Source organism: Quercus lobata, chromosome 6, assembly GCF_001633185.2.
Source record: "Quercus lobata isolate SW786 chromosome 6, ValleyOak3.0 Primary Assembly, whole genome shotgun sequence".
Taxonomy (NCBI): domain Eukaryota; kingdom Viridiplantae; phylum Streptophyta; class Magnoliopsida; order Fagales; family Fagaceae; genus Quercus; species Quercus lobata.
In genome coordinates this window covers 24,914,979-24,929,267 of record NC_044909.1, presented here as the reverse complement: position 1 = coordinate 24,929,267, position 14,289 = coordinate 24,914,979, and the positions used below count along the sequence as shown (strand labels likewise).

At 35.1% G+C, this 14,289-nt stretch overlaps 1 protein-coding gene across 1 annotated transcript; it reads left to right on the top strand.

Moving 5' to 3' along the window:
- Window positions 1-12,578: 12,578 nt before the first annotated feature.
- On the top strand, window positions 12,579-14,037 carry LOC115950826 (ethylene-responsive transcription factor ERF062). Its single transcript, XM_031068080.1, has one exon. It carries the CDS (start codon window positions 12,650-12,652, stop codon window positions 13,886-13,888), a length of 1,239 nt encoding a protein of 412 aa, XP_030923940.1. The 5' UTR covers window positions 12,579-12,649; the 3' UTR covers window positions 13,889-14,037.
- Window positions 14,038-14,289: the final 252 nt, after the last annotated feature.

Here is a 14,289-nt window from a genome sequence, read left to right as displayed (position 1 = left end):
GAATCCACCAGTCTCTAAAGAAGAGAGTATATTCAGTTGATTTTCATATTGAAGTTGGGCTCAAAACAAAACCGGCCGATGATATTTTTCAAAAATGTTTTTCATATATATAATATTGTGTGTGTGTGTGTGTGTATATTTAAAGAGTTTTTTCAACGATATTTTGGAGTCCAATAGAAATTATGAAATCACGAAATTAAGGGTTACATAAACTAGGGACATGACAGTGATATTAATCTAGTCCTATTGGCTTGTGGGAATATAGTGTGGTGGAAGGACATAGATATAAAATTGTAAGTAATGGATCTCATTTCTAATTCTCTAATCTTCAGGGGTCAACTGCAATGTGTTGATGGACATTATTGTAATATGTAGAAGTTCAAATATTTTCTTGATATAGTTGAGAAATTTAAGGAATAATTTTGAAAGAATTTCAAGATAAGTCAATAACATTCAAAAAGTTATTGATTAATCCTACCGCTGAAGATTAGGATCCCATGTCCAATCTCTTTCTTGGGTTTTAGAAGTCTTAAATAAAAATAAGATTTTAAAAATACCATATCAAGAGTTGGCCATTAGAACTATTGAATGAAATTACAGTCTTCTGAAAACCCAAAAAGAAACAGACGTGAATACCTTGGGAGGCAACACGCTTGGGTTGTTAAGAGAGGTACACAATTTTGTCCTATTTAGAATCCATGATTATGTGGTATAACAATCTTTAAATAAAAATATAAATTTTGTTTTACATTACTTCCGCAAATCTATCAGTTAGCCTATTGAAAATTGAAAAACTTGCTCTGTTTCTTGCAATTGATGAAGAGTCTTTAAGGTCCCACAAGTGCACGGAGGGACAGAAGTCAGCATACTTAGTTCATCCCAATAAGATTTGATTGTTGTATAGTAGCTTGAAATAGACATAGACTCTTGCTTCAAGGGAGAGATGTCCTGCTTCAGCTTGTAAATTCAAGGATTATTGCTTTGTGAAAAACGAGCTTCAAGCCTTCAAGATCAAGCCAAACAGCCTGAGCACTGTCATAGTATATGATATGAGGCTAGCGACAAGATTTTTATCAATGGAGTTAAGAATCCATGATAAAACCATGGCATTGCAGCGGTCCCAGAGTTGTGCATCAGATTGGGATTTTGTTGGCTTTGTGATAGAACTATCAATGAAGCCAAGTTTGTTCTTGGCATTGAGAGCCATCTTCATGGCACGTTTCCAAGTGAGATAATTCTCATTGTTGAGAGGAGTTGAAACCAATACAGCGCCGGGATGATCTGCCGAATGGAGAAAGAAAGGAGATGAGACATCCGTGATTTGTTGGGATGCCGAACTAGTAGACGACTCAGAGGCCATAGATGGATGTGAGGCGCTGGAATTTGGAATACTTGTGGGTGGCACCTCAGATTCAGACATGAATTAAAAAAAAAAAAAAAAAAAAAACTTAGAGAGGAGGCTGCTCTGATACCATGTTAGAAAGTGAATACAGCATATGGAAAAAGTATTTCTCATTGACATCCTTTACATGTACAACCGTGTGTGTATATAATACAAGAGACAATAGTCAAAGACATAAATCATGCTATACAGAAAATGGAAGATCTAATTTTCTACCTAACTTAGAGACAGTTGGTATACAAGAAAAACTAAATATGGAATGGAGAATATTGGGAGCGTGAAGATCCGTAATAAAGTTGAATTCCTAAAACTACATCTTCAAATGTGAGGGACTTGATATTTTATTTGATCTGGGATAGTACAATTAAGAACATCTCCAATGGCTTCTTTAAAGTCAATTTTAGAGTATCAACACCCCAAAAACTCACTCTAACAACTTCTCTATCTCTATTTTTTAGAGTAGAGTTGTTACAGTGCTTCTCTATAAGTAGAGAACAGTGTAACTTTTACTATTCATCCTTCAAATGTTTTTTTTTTCCTATTATAATAATCAGGTATTGAATAAAAAAATGTTAAAAGATGTGTAGTTATTAAAAAAAGAATAAATAATGAATAAAGAATGAATGAAGAAATAATATTTAAATGAGATAGAAAATTTGTTGGAAAATGTATTTGAAAAAATGGATAGCTAAGAGGTAAAAGTCACTGTTCATTATCCAAAAAAGTAGAAAAATTTGGAGAATCTGCTGGAGATACTCTTAAGACCACCTAAGCTTTGTGTTAAAATCAAATTGATGATCCTTGCTCTTTTTATTTGAAATATTAAGTCTCTAGAATTTTTAAAAATGCGAATTTGATTATTCTATTACTATTTTGTTAACAAATTTATAAAAATTTTAAAATATGTTTAATGAATTTTGCTTTTAAAAGAATATTTTATTAAAAGGAATCGCTTACTTCTCAAGTTATGTATTTTCCATCCATAACAGAAGGATCAATTTAACATTTCTTAAAATTCAGAAAATTAATTATTTCAAATTTAAAAAGACAAATGGTAAATTTGATTTTGATCCAAAATTTAAGGAGTATTTTGTGTGTGTGTGTGTATTAATGCATACTTATACTAATGAAGAATCAAAGGGAGTGGAGTGATATAAAAACTAAATGCGTATCATGCAAATGAAGAAAAAAGATGTATGTTCTATTTGTTTCGACGTAAAATATTTTCAAATGTAAAATATTTTACATATAAATATTTTACTTGTAAAATATTTTATTGTAAAACATTTGCAAGTGTTTGGTAAGTGTTGTGACATAAACATTACAAATATAAATCAGCCACCATCAGCCACCGCATACCCAACCACCACCAACCATTGCAAACACACACCCTGTAATCCCATCCCATCGGCCACTGTCATCCACCTACCCAAACACCCAACAACCAGTAGAATCACCACCAACCACCAAATTACTACCAACCACTCAAAAAACGGCCATCAAAACCACCACCAAAGATTCAAAAAACTGCCCCCAACTACCAAAAAAACAACCACCAGCAAGATCAAAATAGCCACCAAAAACCCAATCTGCCGCTCAACAGTCAGATCTGATTCTGTGAGAGAGACGAGAGGAGGGAGGAGGTGTGAAGTCGGTTTGTGGGTGGCGCCGGTTGAGGGTGATGCCGGTCGGCGGGTGGCACTGGTCGACGGGTGGTGCTGGTCGATGGGTGGTGTCGCTGGTAGGTTTTGGTTGAGATGGATTAAGGGGTGAGAGGAGGAATGTTGGGTTGTGATTGGGAGAGAACTGAGAGTCTGACAGGGAGGGATAGCGTGAGAGGGAGGGAGGGTAAGAGTTATCGGGATGAGAGCTAGTTAGTAAATGTAAAATGTTTTACCAAAATTTTAAGTGTAAAATATTTTACACAAATTTGCTTAGATTGATTTGGTTGACTGAAAATATTTTACTTTTGACTAAATATTTTACTGCAAAACAAACATTGTAAAATAAGAAAATATTTTCCTGCAAATAGTTTATACCGAAACAAACGGAGTGGTGGTGTAAGTTGACTATATGCAAAAGTTGCTTGAGAGTTTTTCTTTCCATAATCAATATACAAAAGTTCATAGTTGATTGAGAGTCTTTTTTTAATTTTTTGTTTCAGTAATGAGTAAAGAAGAAGATTTCTTCCCGAAGAAAAATAATATCATTTGCAATCTATTCCTGCAACTTGATGGATATCATAAAAGGAATTTATTGCTATGAAGAAATAGGAAATGTGAAGTACATATATAATATAGTTTATTATTATAAGGAATGAACATTTGCATTTATGAATTTTCTTTTGTAAAGTGATATATATAGTATGTATTAGTTTTTCCTTCGATAAATAAAACGATGTTTTCCCTTTTGTTGAGTATGTTAAAGGATTCATAATATGTGTAAATGTTACATTATTAGGATAAAAAAAAAAATCATCAAATGAGAAGTACATGTATATCTACTTGGGGAGAGGAAGAGAATAAAATTGATGGGACGCACATAGTCTAGTGGTCCAATTTTGAGCTTGTTCAATTAACGTGCCATCCACGTGTACAAAAATGGTAAACATAGGGTGTGTTTGTATAAGTTTGTTTTGAGTTTAAAATGAGTATTTGTAAAAAAGTTACGAGAAGTTGTGATTGCAAAACAAAGTTTTAGGTTTTAGTAATGCTTTTTTAATCTCTCAAAATGCCTAATCAAACGGGCGCATAGTAATTTAATCATTAATGAAAGGCCTCATATTCATATATACGTCCAATATATTCTTTTCTCATCTGCCAACCTTTTTTTTTTTTGTGTCATACACTTAATTGCTACCATTATATGTATGATAACCAAAAAAAAAAGAAAAGAACATTAATTGAAAGACCATATTTTCATTTACCTTAAAAATTAATTTTACTTTGTAACCCCTAAACTTAATTTTGCTTCTTTTCTGAGGTTATTTGCAATCTATTTTATTATTATTTTGTGTTGTGGGGGTTTGAGTGCCATCATTGGCATACTTGTTGACATACAAATATTTGTATCTAAAAACAAAATTTTTTTTTTGATGAATATCTAAAAACAATTTGATGATAAAAAAAGTGATTAAAAACATTGGACATGGAGTTGTTGTGATGCTAAACAATTTGTATATGTTGAGACATGGTTGAGCTAAACTAAATTATCTTAAGACTTTCACATGTCTAAGGGCAATGAATTTGACCACATAAATGAGGAAACTCTCAAAAGATGCACACAAAACTAATTACAAGTATTTGATGAGAGAGAGAGAGAGAGAGAGAGAGAGCTAGTTTTGTTAAAATAATAGGACCTTGTTTTTAGATTCCAAGCTCTAAATTATAGGAAAAAGATTAGTGGTCATCCATTCAAAAGCCACAAGGATCTTGATACATGTAAACATGCTATTTGTTAACCTTTTGCACTTTTGACATGTTCCAATCCTCCACCTAACTAGCGTCTTAGATGACAGTGGCAAGGTAGGTGAGGTCCACAAATTTTGTAGGCCAATTAAGTTTGTCTTTCTCAAGTTCGTAAAGATTAAACTAATCAAAGTGATAATGATGATGATGATGATGATGATAACCGTAACAACGTTCATAATCATGCCTTGTTAAAATAACCATAAAGTGCACTTGGCTCAGCTCAGCTAAGCTCTTAAAAATTAAAATTATCAATCGAGTATACTCGTATTGGTGGGAGTCATGATGATGATGATGATACTCAATAGAAGATAGGCAGGCAAGTACAACTTAGTTTTCAGGATATGTTTTTCTAATCTTTCTTCTTTAAGGCATCGTTTGTAAACTAGTTTTCAGGATATGTTTTTCTAATCTTTCTTCTTTAAGGCATCGTTTTGGGAGTTTACAAGAGAATTGAATTGAATAATTATAAGAGAATGGAAATGAATGTATTTAAGTAAGGGAAATGAATAGAAAATAATGGAATGAAATGGAATTGAGTAACCTTCATTGGATGTATTAAAATAAAGGAATGAAATAGAATGAAAATGAATGGAATGTAAGTAATTTTGATTGGGAGTAACATAAAAAGAATAGAATAGAATCATTTTATGACAATATTATTATTAGACCCCTATTTTAAAATAAATGGTTTAATATATAAGGTTATTTTGGGAGTTTTAGTAAAAAATTCATTAAATTTAATTCCATTTCCTTCCATTCATTCCAATTTCGGAAGGAATAAAAATTTGAGATTTTAATAGAATAAAGGGGAATGAGTGTTTCCTCCTATGCATTCCATTCATTCTCACTTAAACTCCCAAATAAAGGAATGAACTTTCCATTCCCTCCATTAAGACTCCCAAACAAGGGAATGAAAGAATATTCTAAAATTATTCTTTTTATTCATTTATATTCCATTCCATTTCCTCCTTCCAAACGAGGGCTAAAGGATTGCTGGTTGCCTCCGTATACTTTATTTTAAGTATGTTCAGAAGAGATAATGATATGCATATGTAAACATTACAAAATTCAACCATGATCAATGTAAGTTAATATTGGATCGATATCTGCTGTATGTGTTGTATTGAACAAAAAATTAGTATTGATACCCTTTGGATGTACTAGATAAAATACCAGTCTATACCAGCCTGTAACGAGGATTTTTTATTTATATATATATATATATTTTTACAGTGTTGTGACCACTTCATTTGAGTTTTTTTTTTTTTTTTTGGTAAACACTTCATTTGAGTTGATACGTTATGTTTATGTATTTAGGCTTATAAAATAAGTGGTTTTAAATTCTGTGTTAATAAACATATAAGTAATAAATACATACAAACATGCATAAACATATATAAATATAGTCAATAGCTTCAAAATTGTAAACTGATATTAACTCGTGCAGAAATATTACCAATGGCTCAAAGTTTTTGGGAAGGTCAAACATTTATGTGGAGATCATGCACAAACTCCCTTCCAGTAAAACTGAATCTGCTCAAGAGGAAAATTTGCAGCGACTCTAGATGCCATTTGTGTGATAAGGGTGAAGAATCTGTTATGCACGCTCTTTGGGAATGTGATAAGTTTCGGCAAGTTTGAATTGGTCTTATCCTATCTTCGACTCTTTCAAAAAAGTCAAGTCATTAAGCCGAAACAACAAACTTGTGCAGGTAAGAATACTTGGATTCCTTATCCACTAGATTCTTATAAAACAAACTTCAACGGAGCTGTTTTTGAAGATTCTTTTGAAACTGGAATTGGTATGTTAATCCGAAACTCCGCTGATGAGATTATTGCAGCTATGTCAGAGAAAATTTCAATGCCTCCCTCTGTGGTTATACTGGAATCTCTAGCTGCTAGACAAGCTGTTCTTTTAGCCCATGAAGTAGGAATTACTAAATCTTCTTTTGAAGGGGATTCTGAGATTGTTACAAGCTAGGGATAAGCTCTCTTCCTCTTTTTGCCATTTACTTAGAGACATTTTATTTTATGCTTGCTCACTTTTCTTTTTCCCATACTGTTAAGAAAGATAATACTGTTGCTCATGCTTTAGTAAAAAAAGCAAAAATATCTTTTCCGTTGCTTGTTTGGATGGAATCTGTTCCTCTAGATTCATTTTCTGTAGTTGCAATTGATTTTCCATCTATTTAATAACATGCTCAATGTCTTTTTTCTCAAAAAAAAAAAGAAATGTGGTTTTAAATTCTGTGTTAATAAACATATAAATAATAAATGCATACAAACATGCATAAACATATATAAATATATGCAACGGCTTCAAAATGGTAAACTGATATTAATTTGTACAGAAATATTTCGTTTCCCTAACTAAATAAAATATATCTTTCGATACAATATTAACTACTTTGACGAACCTTGACTTGAAAATCTCCCTAAACCCAAAGGAAAACATGGGTATGGGTAGAAATTTTTATACTAGTCAAAAAAATAAGTCAACTTGTACCCACCGCATTGAAATATCGAGTTGAGTTGACCCACAAGTCACATAGGTTAACCCCTTTTTGTGTAAAGGGAAATTTACTTTTTACATATTTTTCCACTTTCTAGCTATGTGTAAACATGTTTCATACTTTCACTTTTTGCTCTTTATTTTTTATTTTTTTAGATTTATTTTCTTCTAAAAAACACTCACATATTCTTTTTTTTAAAGGCCGGGGCTTAATGGTTTCACATTAGTAAATTTTGGATTATGTAAACTTAAATTTTTTTGTATTTTTTAGCTTTTATGTTTTAGGTTTTTTTTTTTTTAAAAAAAAAAAAATTTAATTTAATTTAGTTTTTATTTTTAAATTGTTCTCTTATTTGCATTAAAAGGAAGACAATTACAATATTATTAAGTATTTATTTACTATTTTTTGACATGTGAAAAAAAAAATGGTTATTCGGTTGACCTAACCCTCAAAAGACCAGTTAAGGGTAATAGATTTTGCAACCTGTTTAAGACTATATGTTTCTGACCTGAACCTTGTCAGGTTGAACTTGAACTCAATCGATCTGACTTGTTTGCAAGGTCTTTGTCCACAGAGAAGGGAAAAAGGGAGGGCGGGGGGGGGGGCGGAGATAAGCTATATATGCCGGTATATATCCATGATCAGGCATGAATTTATAAAGACCATAAATTTTTTGATTATGTCAAATTAATTAACTTTGAAAATGGGTACAAACAATTATAAAATTTGACTTCTAATATAATATTGTAATGCTTATATTAACAATTAATAACAAAGGTGATGATGCTAGTGACGATGAATTAATAGATAGGTATAGATTATAATTTAAAAAAGGATTCTCCTTTTAGCTAGACAAGTGAGACTAGCCCTTGTATTGAGCTTAAACGCAGGGAAGAGTTAAATGGTATAAAGCAAAAGAGAGAATCATTTTTACAAGGAGGATTCCACTTTGATGCAGTTGTTTTCATCTTTTACACTCTTTCCTGAGTTTTTCTTATTTTAACTTTACGACCTCATGTTTGTTAGAATATGTTATGATTGGAATGGAGAGGAAGATAAAAGGCATTTGGCATGAAGAGGTGAACATTCTAGTTAAAAAGGTTAGGAAACCCTTTGAAAGGATGAATGGGAATAATAATATAAAGGGAAGGTGTTCAGTCAAATGCAGGAGTAGTTGCACCAGAATAGAACCTGATGCTTTGTGTTTTTATGGTCAGCTGCTCCTAATTAGTATTTATTTATTGGTAATGGCATGATACTTTAACCAAAAGGCTCTGAGGGTAGTTGTGAAGGTTAGGAAGCCAACATCCTAGAAAATGTTGACAAAGGACAAATCTCTCTCTCTCTCTCTCTCACACACAGACACACAGACACACATCAGACGACATATATAGAATATTCACCAAAATCATAAACAATTAAAAGAGAGACTACTAGATCTGTTGACAATGCATGTACACTAGTTGTTTGAAGAGAAATTATCAACCTGTTTTTGTCCTCATATTCTTAACCTTTAACTTGAAATTAACTGTTTTGAGTGGACAATTCTAGCCATATGATCAGTGATCAAGAAATCTAACACACGCATGCACGCGCAGACCACAGACTTGCAGAGAGGTAGAACAAAGCAATAAGACAGCTATAAGGAAAAAAAAAAAAAAAAAAAAAAAAAAAACAACTTTTAGAATGGTGTAGAAGCTTGCCTACCCCACAAAATCTCCATATATTTCTGCTAGGCTGCAAAATCCTTAGCTTCAAGGTTGAGAAAGCATGGAGTATGGAGGATATTAAAGCAAGGCATGTCATAAGAGAGTCAGAATTAGGGATCAGACACCATGCATGATCTGTTATGCTCTAATTGGTGAAGCCAGTTTCACAAGTCTATGCTAACACAACTTTTTCATTAACTAAAGTAGTGATGTGCACATAGATGCATTTTTATTCTGTTCTATTGATTGTTTCGAGGCCCAAAACTGAGGAAGGAATAAAGAACTTTGTTTGATAAGAGGGAAAAGAAAAAGGTAAAAGCAGCATTGAAGAACTTGGCCTCATGTCTCTGCTTACTAATTACCAATTAGAAATGTCTTAAAACTAGTACCTTAAGCCAGGACCATGTGCATGGTTTATAAAATAATGACAAAACAATTACACTACTGGAAGAGCCTGGTCACTGAATGATTCCAACTTCCAAAAAGTGAAATAAAGAGCTCTAGGGAATCTCTCTCTCATATGTGGTATTTTACTCCCCTAGAATGACCCCAAGTGGCATTGACCAAAGAAGGTAGCTTAAGATGGTTGCAAAAGAAAACACCATCTAGTAGTAAGTTCTAATCATTTGAGGCTCAAAATTGGAGGTGGGGATGGCCCATATAGGATGTCCCATTACCTTTTCTTGGTTGAGTTGATGTGTGCCTGAAGTGTCTCCAAAGTCCAAACCCTTATCAAAAGACACATGGTGATGCACTTCTAAAGGCCAAATAAGGTATACCTGTGTTCATAGCTGTGATGTCCCAATTTGATTGATTGTGTGATGTGTGTGGGTGTGTGATGAGTCCCACATCGGGTATTTACTGGGTTGAACTGGACTTTATTAACAACTGTAAGGAGCCTCAATTGTGACTAGTCCTTTTGAGGTATAGCACAGATGTGGCTAGTGCTTTTTCTTGGGTTGTTACATATGGTATCAGAGTCGGTCCGGTAATCCCGTGTGGGTTCAGAGACACTACCCCACAAAGTGGGCCCTAACGAGGATGTTAGGGATTTAAGTGGGGGAGATTGTAATGCCCCAATTTGATTGATTGTGTGATGTGTGTGGGTGTGTGATGAGTCCCACATCGGGTATTTATTGGGTTGAACTGGGCTTTATACTACAAGGAGCCTCAACTGTGACTAGTTCTTTTGAGGTATAATGCAGATGTGGCTAGCGCTTTTCCTTAGGTCGTTACATATAGTATCAGAGTCGGCCCGGTAATCCCGTATGAGCTCAGAGACACTACCCCACAAAGTGGGCCCTAACGAGGACGTTAGGGATTTAAGTGGGGGAGATTGTGATGCCCCAATTTGATTGATTATGTGATGTGTGTGGGTGTGTGATGAGTCCCACATCGGGTATTTACTAGGTTGAACTGGGCTTTATTAACAACTGCAAGGAGTCTCAATTGTGACTAGTCCTTTTGTAGTATAGCGTAAATGTGGCTAGCGCTTTTTCTTGGGTTGTTACTTATGGTATCAGAACCGGCTCGGTAATCCTGTGTGGGCTCAGAGACACTACCCCACAAAGTGGGCCCTAACGAGAACGTTAGGGATTTAAGTGGGGGAGATTGTGATGCCCCAATTTGATTGATTGTGTGATGTGTGTGGGTGTGTGATGAGTCCCACATTGGGTATTTACTAGGTTGAACTGTGCTTTATTAACAACTGCAAGGAGTTTCAATTGTGACTAATTTTTTTGAGGTATAGCATAGATGTGGCTAGCGCTTTTTCTTGGGTTGTTACATATGGTATCAGAGTCGGCCCGGTAATCCCGTGTGGGCTCAGAGACACTACCCCACAAAGTGGGCCCTAACGAGGACGTTAGGGATTTAAGTGGGGGAGATTGTGATACCCCAATTTGATTGATTGTGTGATGTGTGTGGGGTGTATGATGAGTTTCACATCGGGTATTTACTGGGTTGAACTGGGCTTTATTAACAACTGCAAGGAGCCTCAATTGTGATTAATCCTTTTAAGGTATAGCGCAGATGTGGCTAGCGCTTTTCCTTGGGTCGTTATATATGGTATCAGAGCCGGTCCGGTAATCTCGTGTGGGCTCAGAGACACTACCCCACAAAGTGGGCCCTAACAGGACGTTAGGGATTTAAGTGGGGGAGATTGTGATGCCCCAATTTGATTGATTGTGTGATGTGTGTGGGTGTGTGATGAGTCTCACATCGAGTATTTACTAGGTTAAACTGGGTTTTATTAACAACTATAAGGAGCCTCAATTATGACTAGCCACATCGAGTATTGGGTTGAACAGCCATATCTGCGCTATACCTCAAAAGGACTAGTCATAATTGAGGCTCCTTATAGTTGTTAATAAAACCCAGTTTAACCTACTATATACCCGATGTGAGACTCATCACACACCTACACACATCACACAATCAATCAAATTGGGGCATCACAATCTCCCCCACTTAAATCCCTAATATCCTCGTTAGGGCCCACTTTATGGGGTAGTGTGTCTGAGCCCACACGGGATTACCGGGCCGGCTCTGATACCATATATAACGACCCAAGGAAAAGCGCTAGCCACATCTGTGCTATACCTTAAAAGGACTAGTCACAATTGAGGCTCTTTGCAGTTGTTAATAAAGCTTAGTTCAACCCAATAAATACCCGATGTGAAACTCATCACATACCACACACATCATACAATCAATTAAATTGGAGCATCACAATAGCCTTTGCCATTTGTTTAATACTAGATCCAGAAAAGACAGCCATGATTTTCTCATACATAAAAGAACATAATAATTTATTAATACTTGAATTAAGGCCTGTTCAAAGCTAATAATAACGTGGATGATAATATTAATAATGAAGCTCTTCTAAAATCACTAATAATTTCCACCTAATTAATAAAGAACCTGCAATTCAGGGCCAATCATGAGGCTCTCAACATCAGTTGGTCAATATTGCAAAATTTTTGTTTCTAATTTTTTCTGTCTGCAATTATTTTCCTCAAGTATGACATTGACGTTTAGAGATGACAAGAGTTTCTTGCACTAAAATTAAAAATCTTATTATCAAATTCAATATGAAAAGTAAAAAGAAGGAAGAATATAACATGTGGGTGTTTTGGAAAATCACATGATCATTAATAAACTATCCTACACAATTCAAATAATGCCATCAAATTAAAGTTGTGGTCACTGTCATGGAGGAATATTGATCCATCTCATAAACCCTACATGACAGGTAAGCAAGAAGGCCTGAGTTGTAAGTTTCTCATTGGTTAATTGGCTACAAAACATCAAGAATGGCAAGCACGAACGTACGAGCTTATTGTCTTGGGCAAGCAGATCTGACTCAGAGGATAACTTCACTTTATCAACGTAAAGCTAGTGGTTCCTTTTATTTTCTATTAAGACTTATAGCAGATTCCTGTCCTTCATGAGGTGTGCTTTAGGATAATCAATATATATGTAGCATAGTTCCTTCGCTCTCTATCATTTCTATCTCTTTCTCTGTATTTTCTTTATCCACCAAGAGGGCTTTGCATGGAAGATCAGTTTCCTAAGATGGAAACCTTCATGCTACAAGAGTTGCCATCTTATATGGCGTCTGGATCAAATATTTTTGGTGATCCAATTATGTGGCGTGCTCTAACACAAAGTGTTTGTTACCACCATGGTGGCATGAAATCATCATTAGCAGCATCATCCCCTGATTGGCGGTTTTCATGTTGGGATTCTAGTTCTTCCACAGAGGAGGCTTCTGATATCAATTTGCCTAATAGCATTCCTGGTTTCACTAAACAGGATGTTTTTCATAAACACCATACAAGTCCTTTTCTTTCAGCAGCAGGTGCCAAAGAAAGCTTCATTCCAGTAAATTTTTTGGACACGTTTCCAAAACCAAGTCAAGCTCAAGCTTCTACACTCTCTTCTCCATCTTCATTATCAACCACATCCAAATTCCCAAATTTAACTTTGTTTCTGACAGAACATACCATGTTAGATTCATCTTCACCCATTGTTGACTCACCTAGCAAGAATCCAAAATGTGAATCTATGTTATCATCTCCACACCCTTCATTTTCCATGTCTCAACTAGGCCAAGTTAAGTCCTCCAAAGGTTTTAATGACTACTGGCTCAGCACCACGAAGACACAGCCAATGAAGTACACGTCCACCGGACGAAGAATGCAGAATAATCAGGTTGTGCACAAGACTACTAATTTTTCATCACAGGGAAAGCTATACAGGGGGGTGAGGCAAAGGCACTGGGGGAAATGGGTGGCTGAAATAAGGTTACCAAGAAATAGGACTCGGGTTTGGTTGGGTACTTTTGACACAGCTGAAGAGGCTGCTATGGCATACGACACAGCAGCTTATATGCTACGTGGGGAATATGCACAGTTGAATTTCCCAGATCAAAAGCATGCAATTAAGGCCAATTCTTTGAATGGAACCACAGCAGCACTTCTGGAAGCAAAGCTACAGGCAATATCATCACAAGGCATTAATTCTGCTCATAAGAAGCCCACTGAGCCACTACCAAAAATACCACCTAAGAACCTTTTATCTGAGAACATAAAAATCCAAGGTTTGAGCCAAAATACATCGAGAAAAGAGTGGCAGTTTGAGTTGGAGAGCAAAGTTGGATCAGGGGTACTGATTGAGAACAAGAAAACTCAGGAGGTTTTATCAGATGTGGATGCTGTTCAGTTAAGTAGAATGCCCTCCTTGGACATGGACATGATCTGGGATGCTCTTTCAGTTTCAGATCATTTATGACCGTCATCTTATTATACAAATGGTACCAATTTCTGGATTGAACTCATCTTCATGTGGGTATTATGTTTTTGCTTAATTTGAATAGCACAGCCATTTTTCTTTCAGTAGGAAGTCTCATACTTTCATACTATGGATCTATGCAATCTTTGTCCATGATGATTTTTGCTTTGAAACATGTTCTTTATGCAGGTATTTTCCTTTTTCTTTTGTAATTTTTTTCTTCCTGTTAGCATGTAGGTAGTTTTTAGCACTACTATTTTGTTCAGGTAAGGAAAAGTTTAGAGGTTTGGACTTTGATTGACATTCTTTCTGGAATGTGGAAGGAGGCCTAATGGGCCCTTGTCTGTAAAACAGGCATTCCGCCTGTTGGCTGTTAAAGGATGTTGAGCACATTGGTTTGT

Coding starts and splice junctions, on each gene's coding strand:
- LOC115950826 (XM_031068080.1), top strand. CDS start 12,650: ATGGAAGATCAGTTTCCTAAGATGGAAACCTTCATGCTACAAGAGTTG.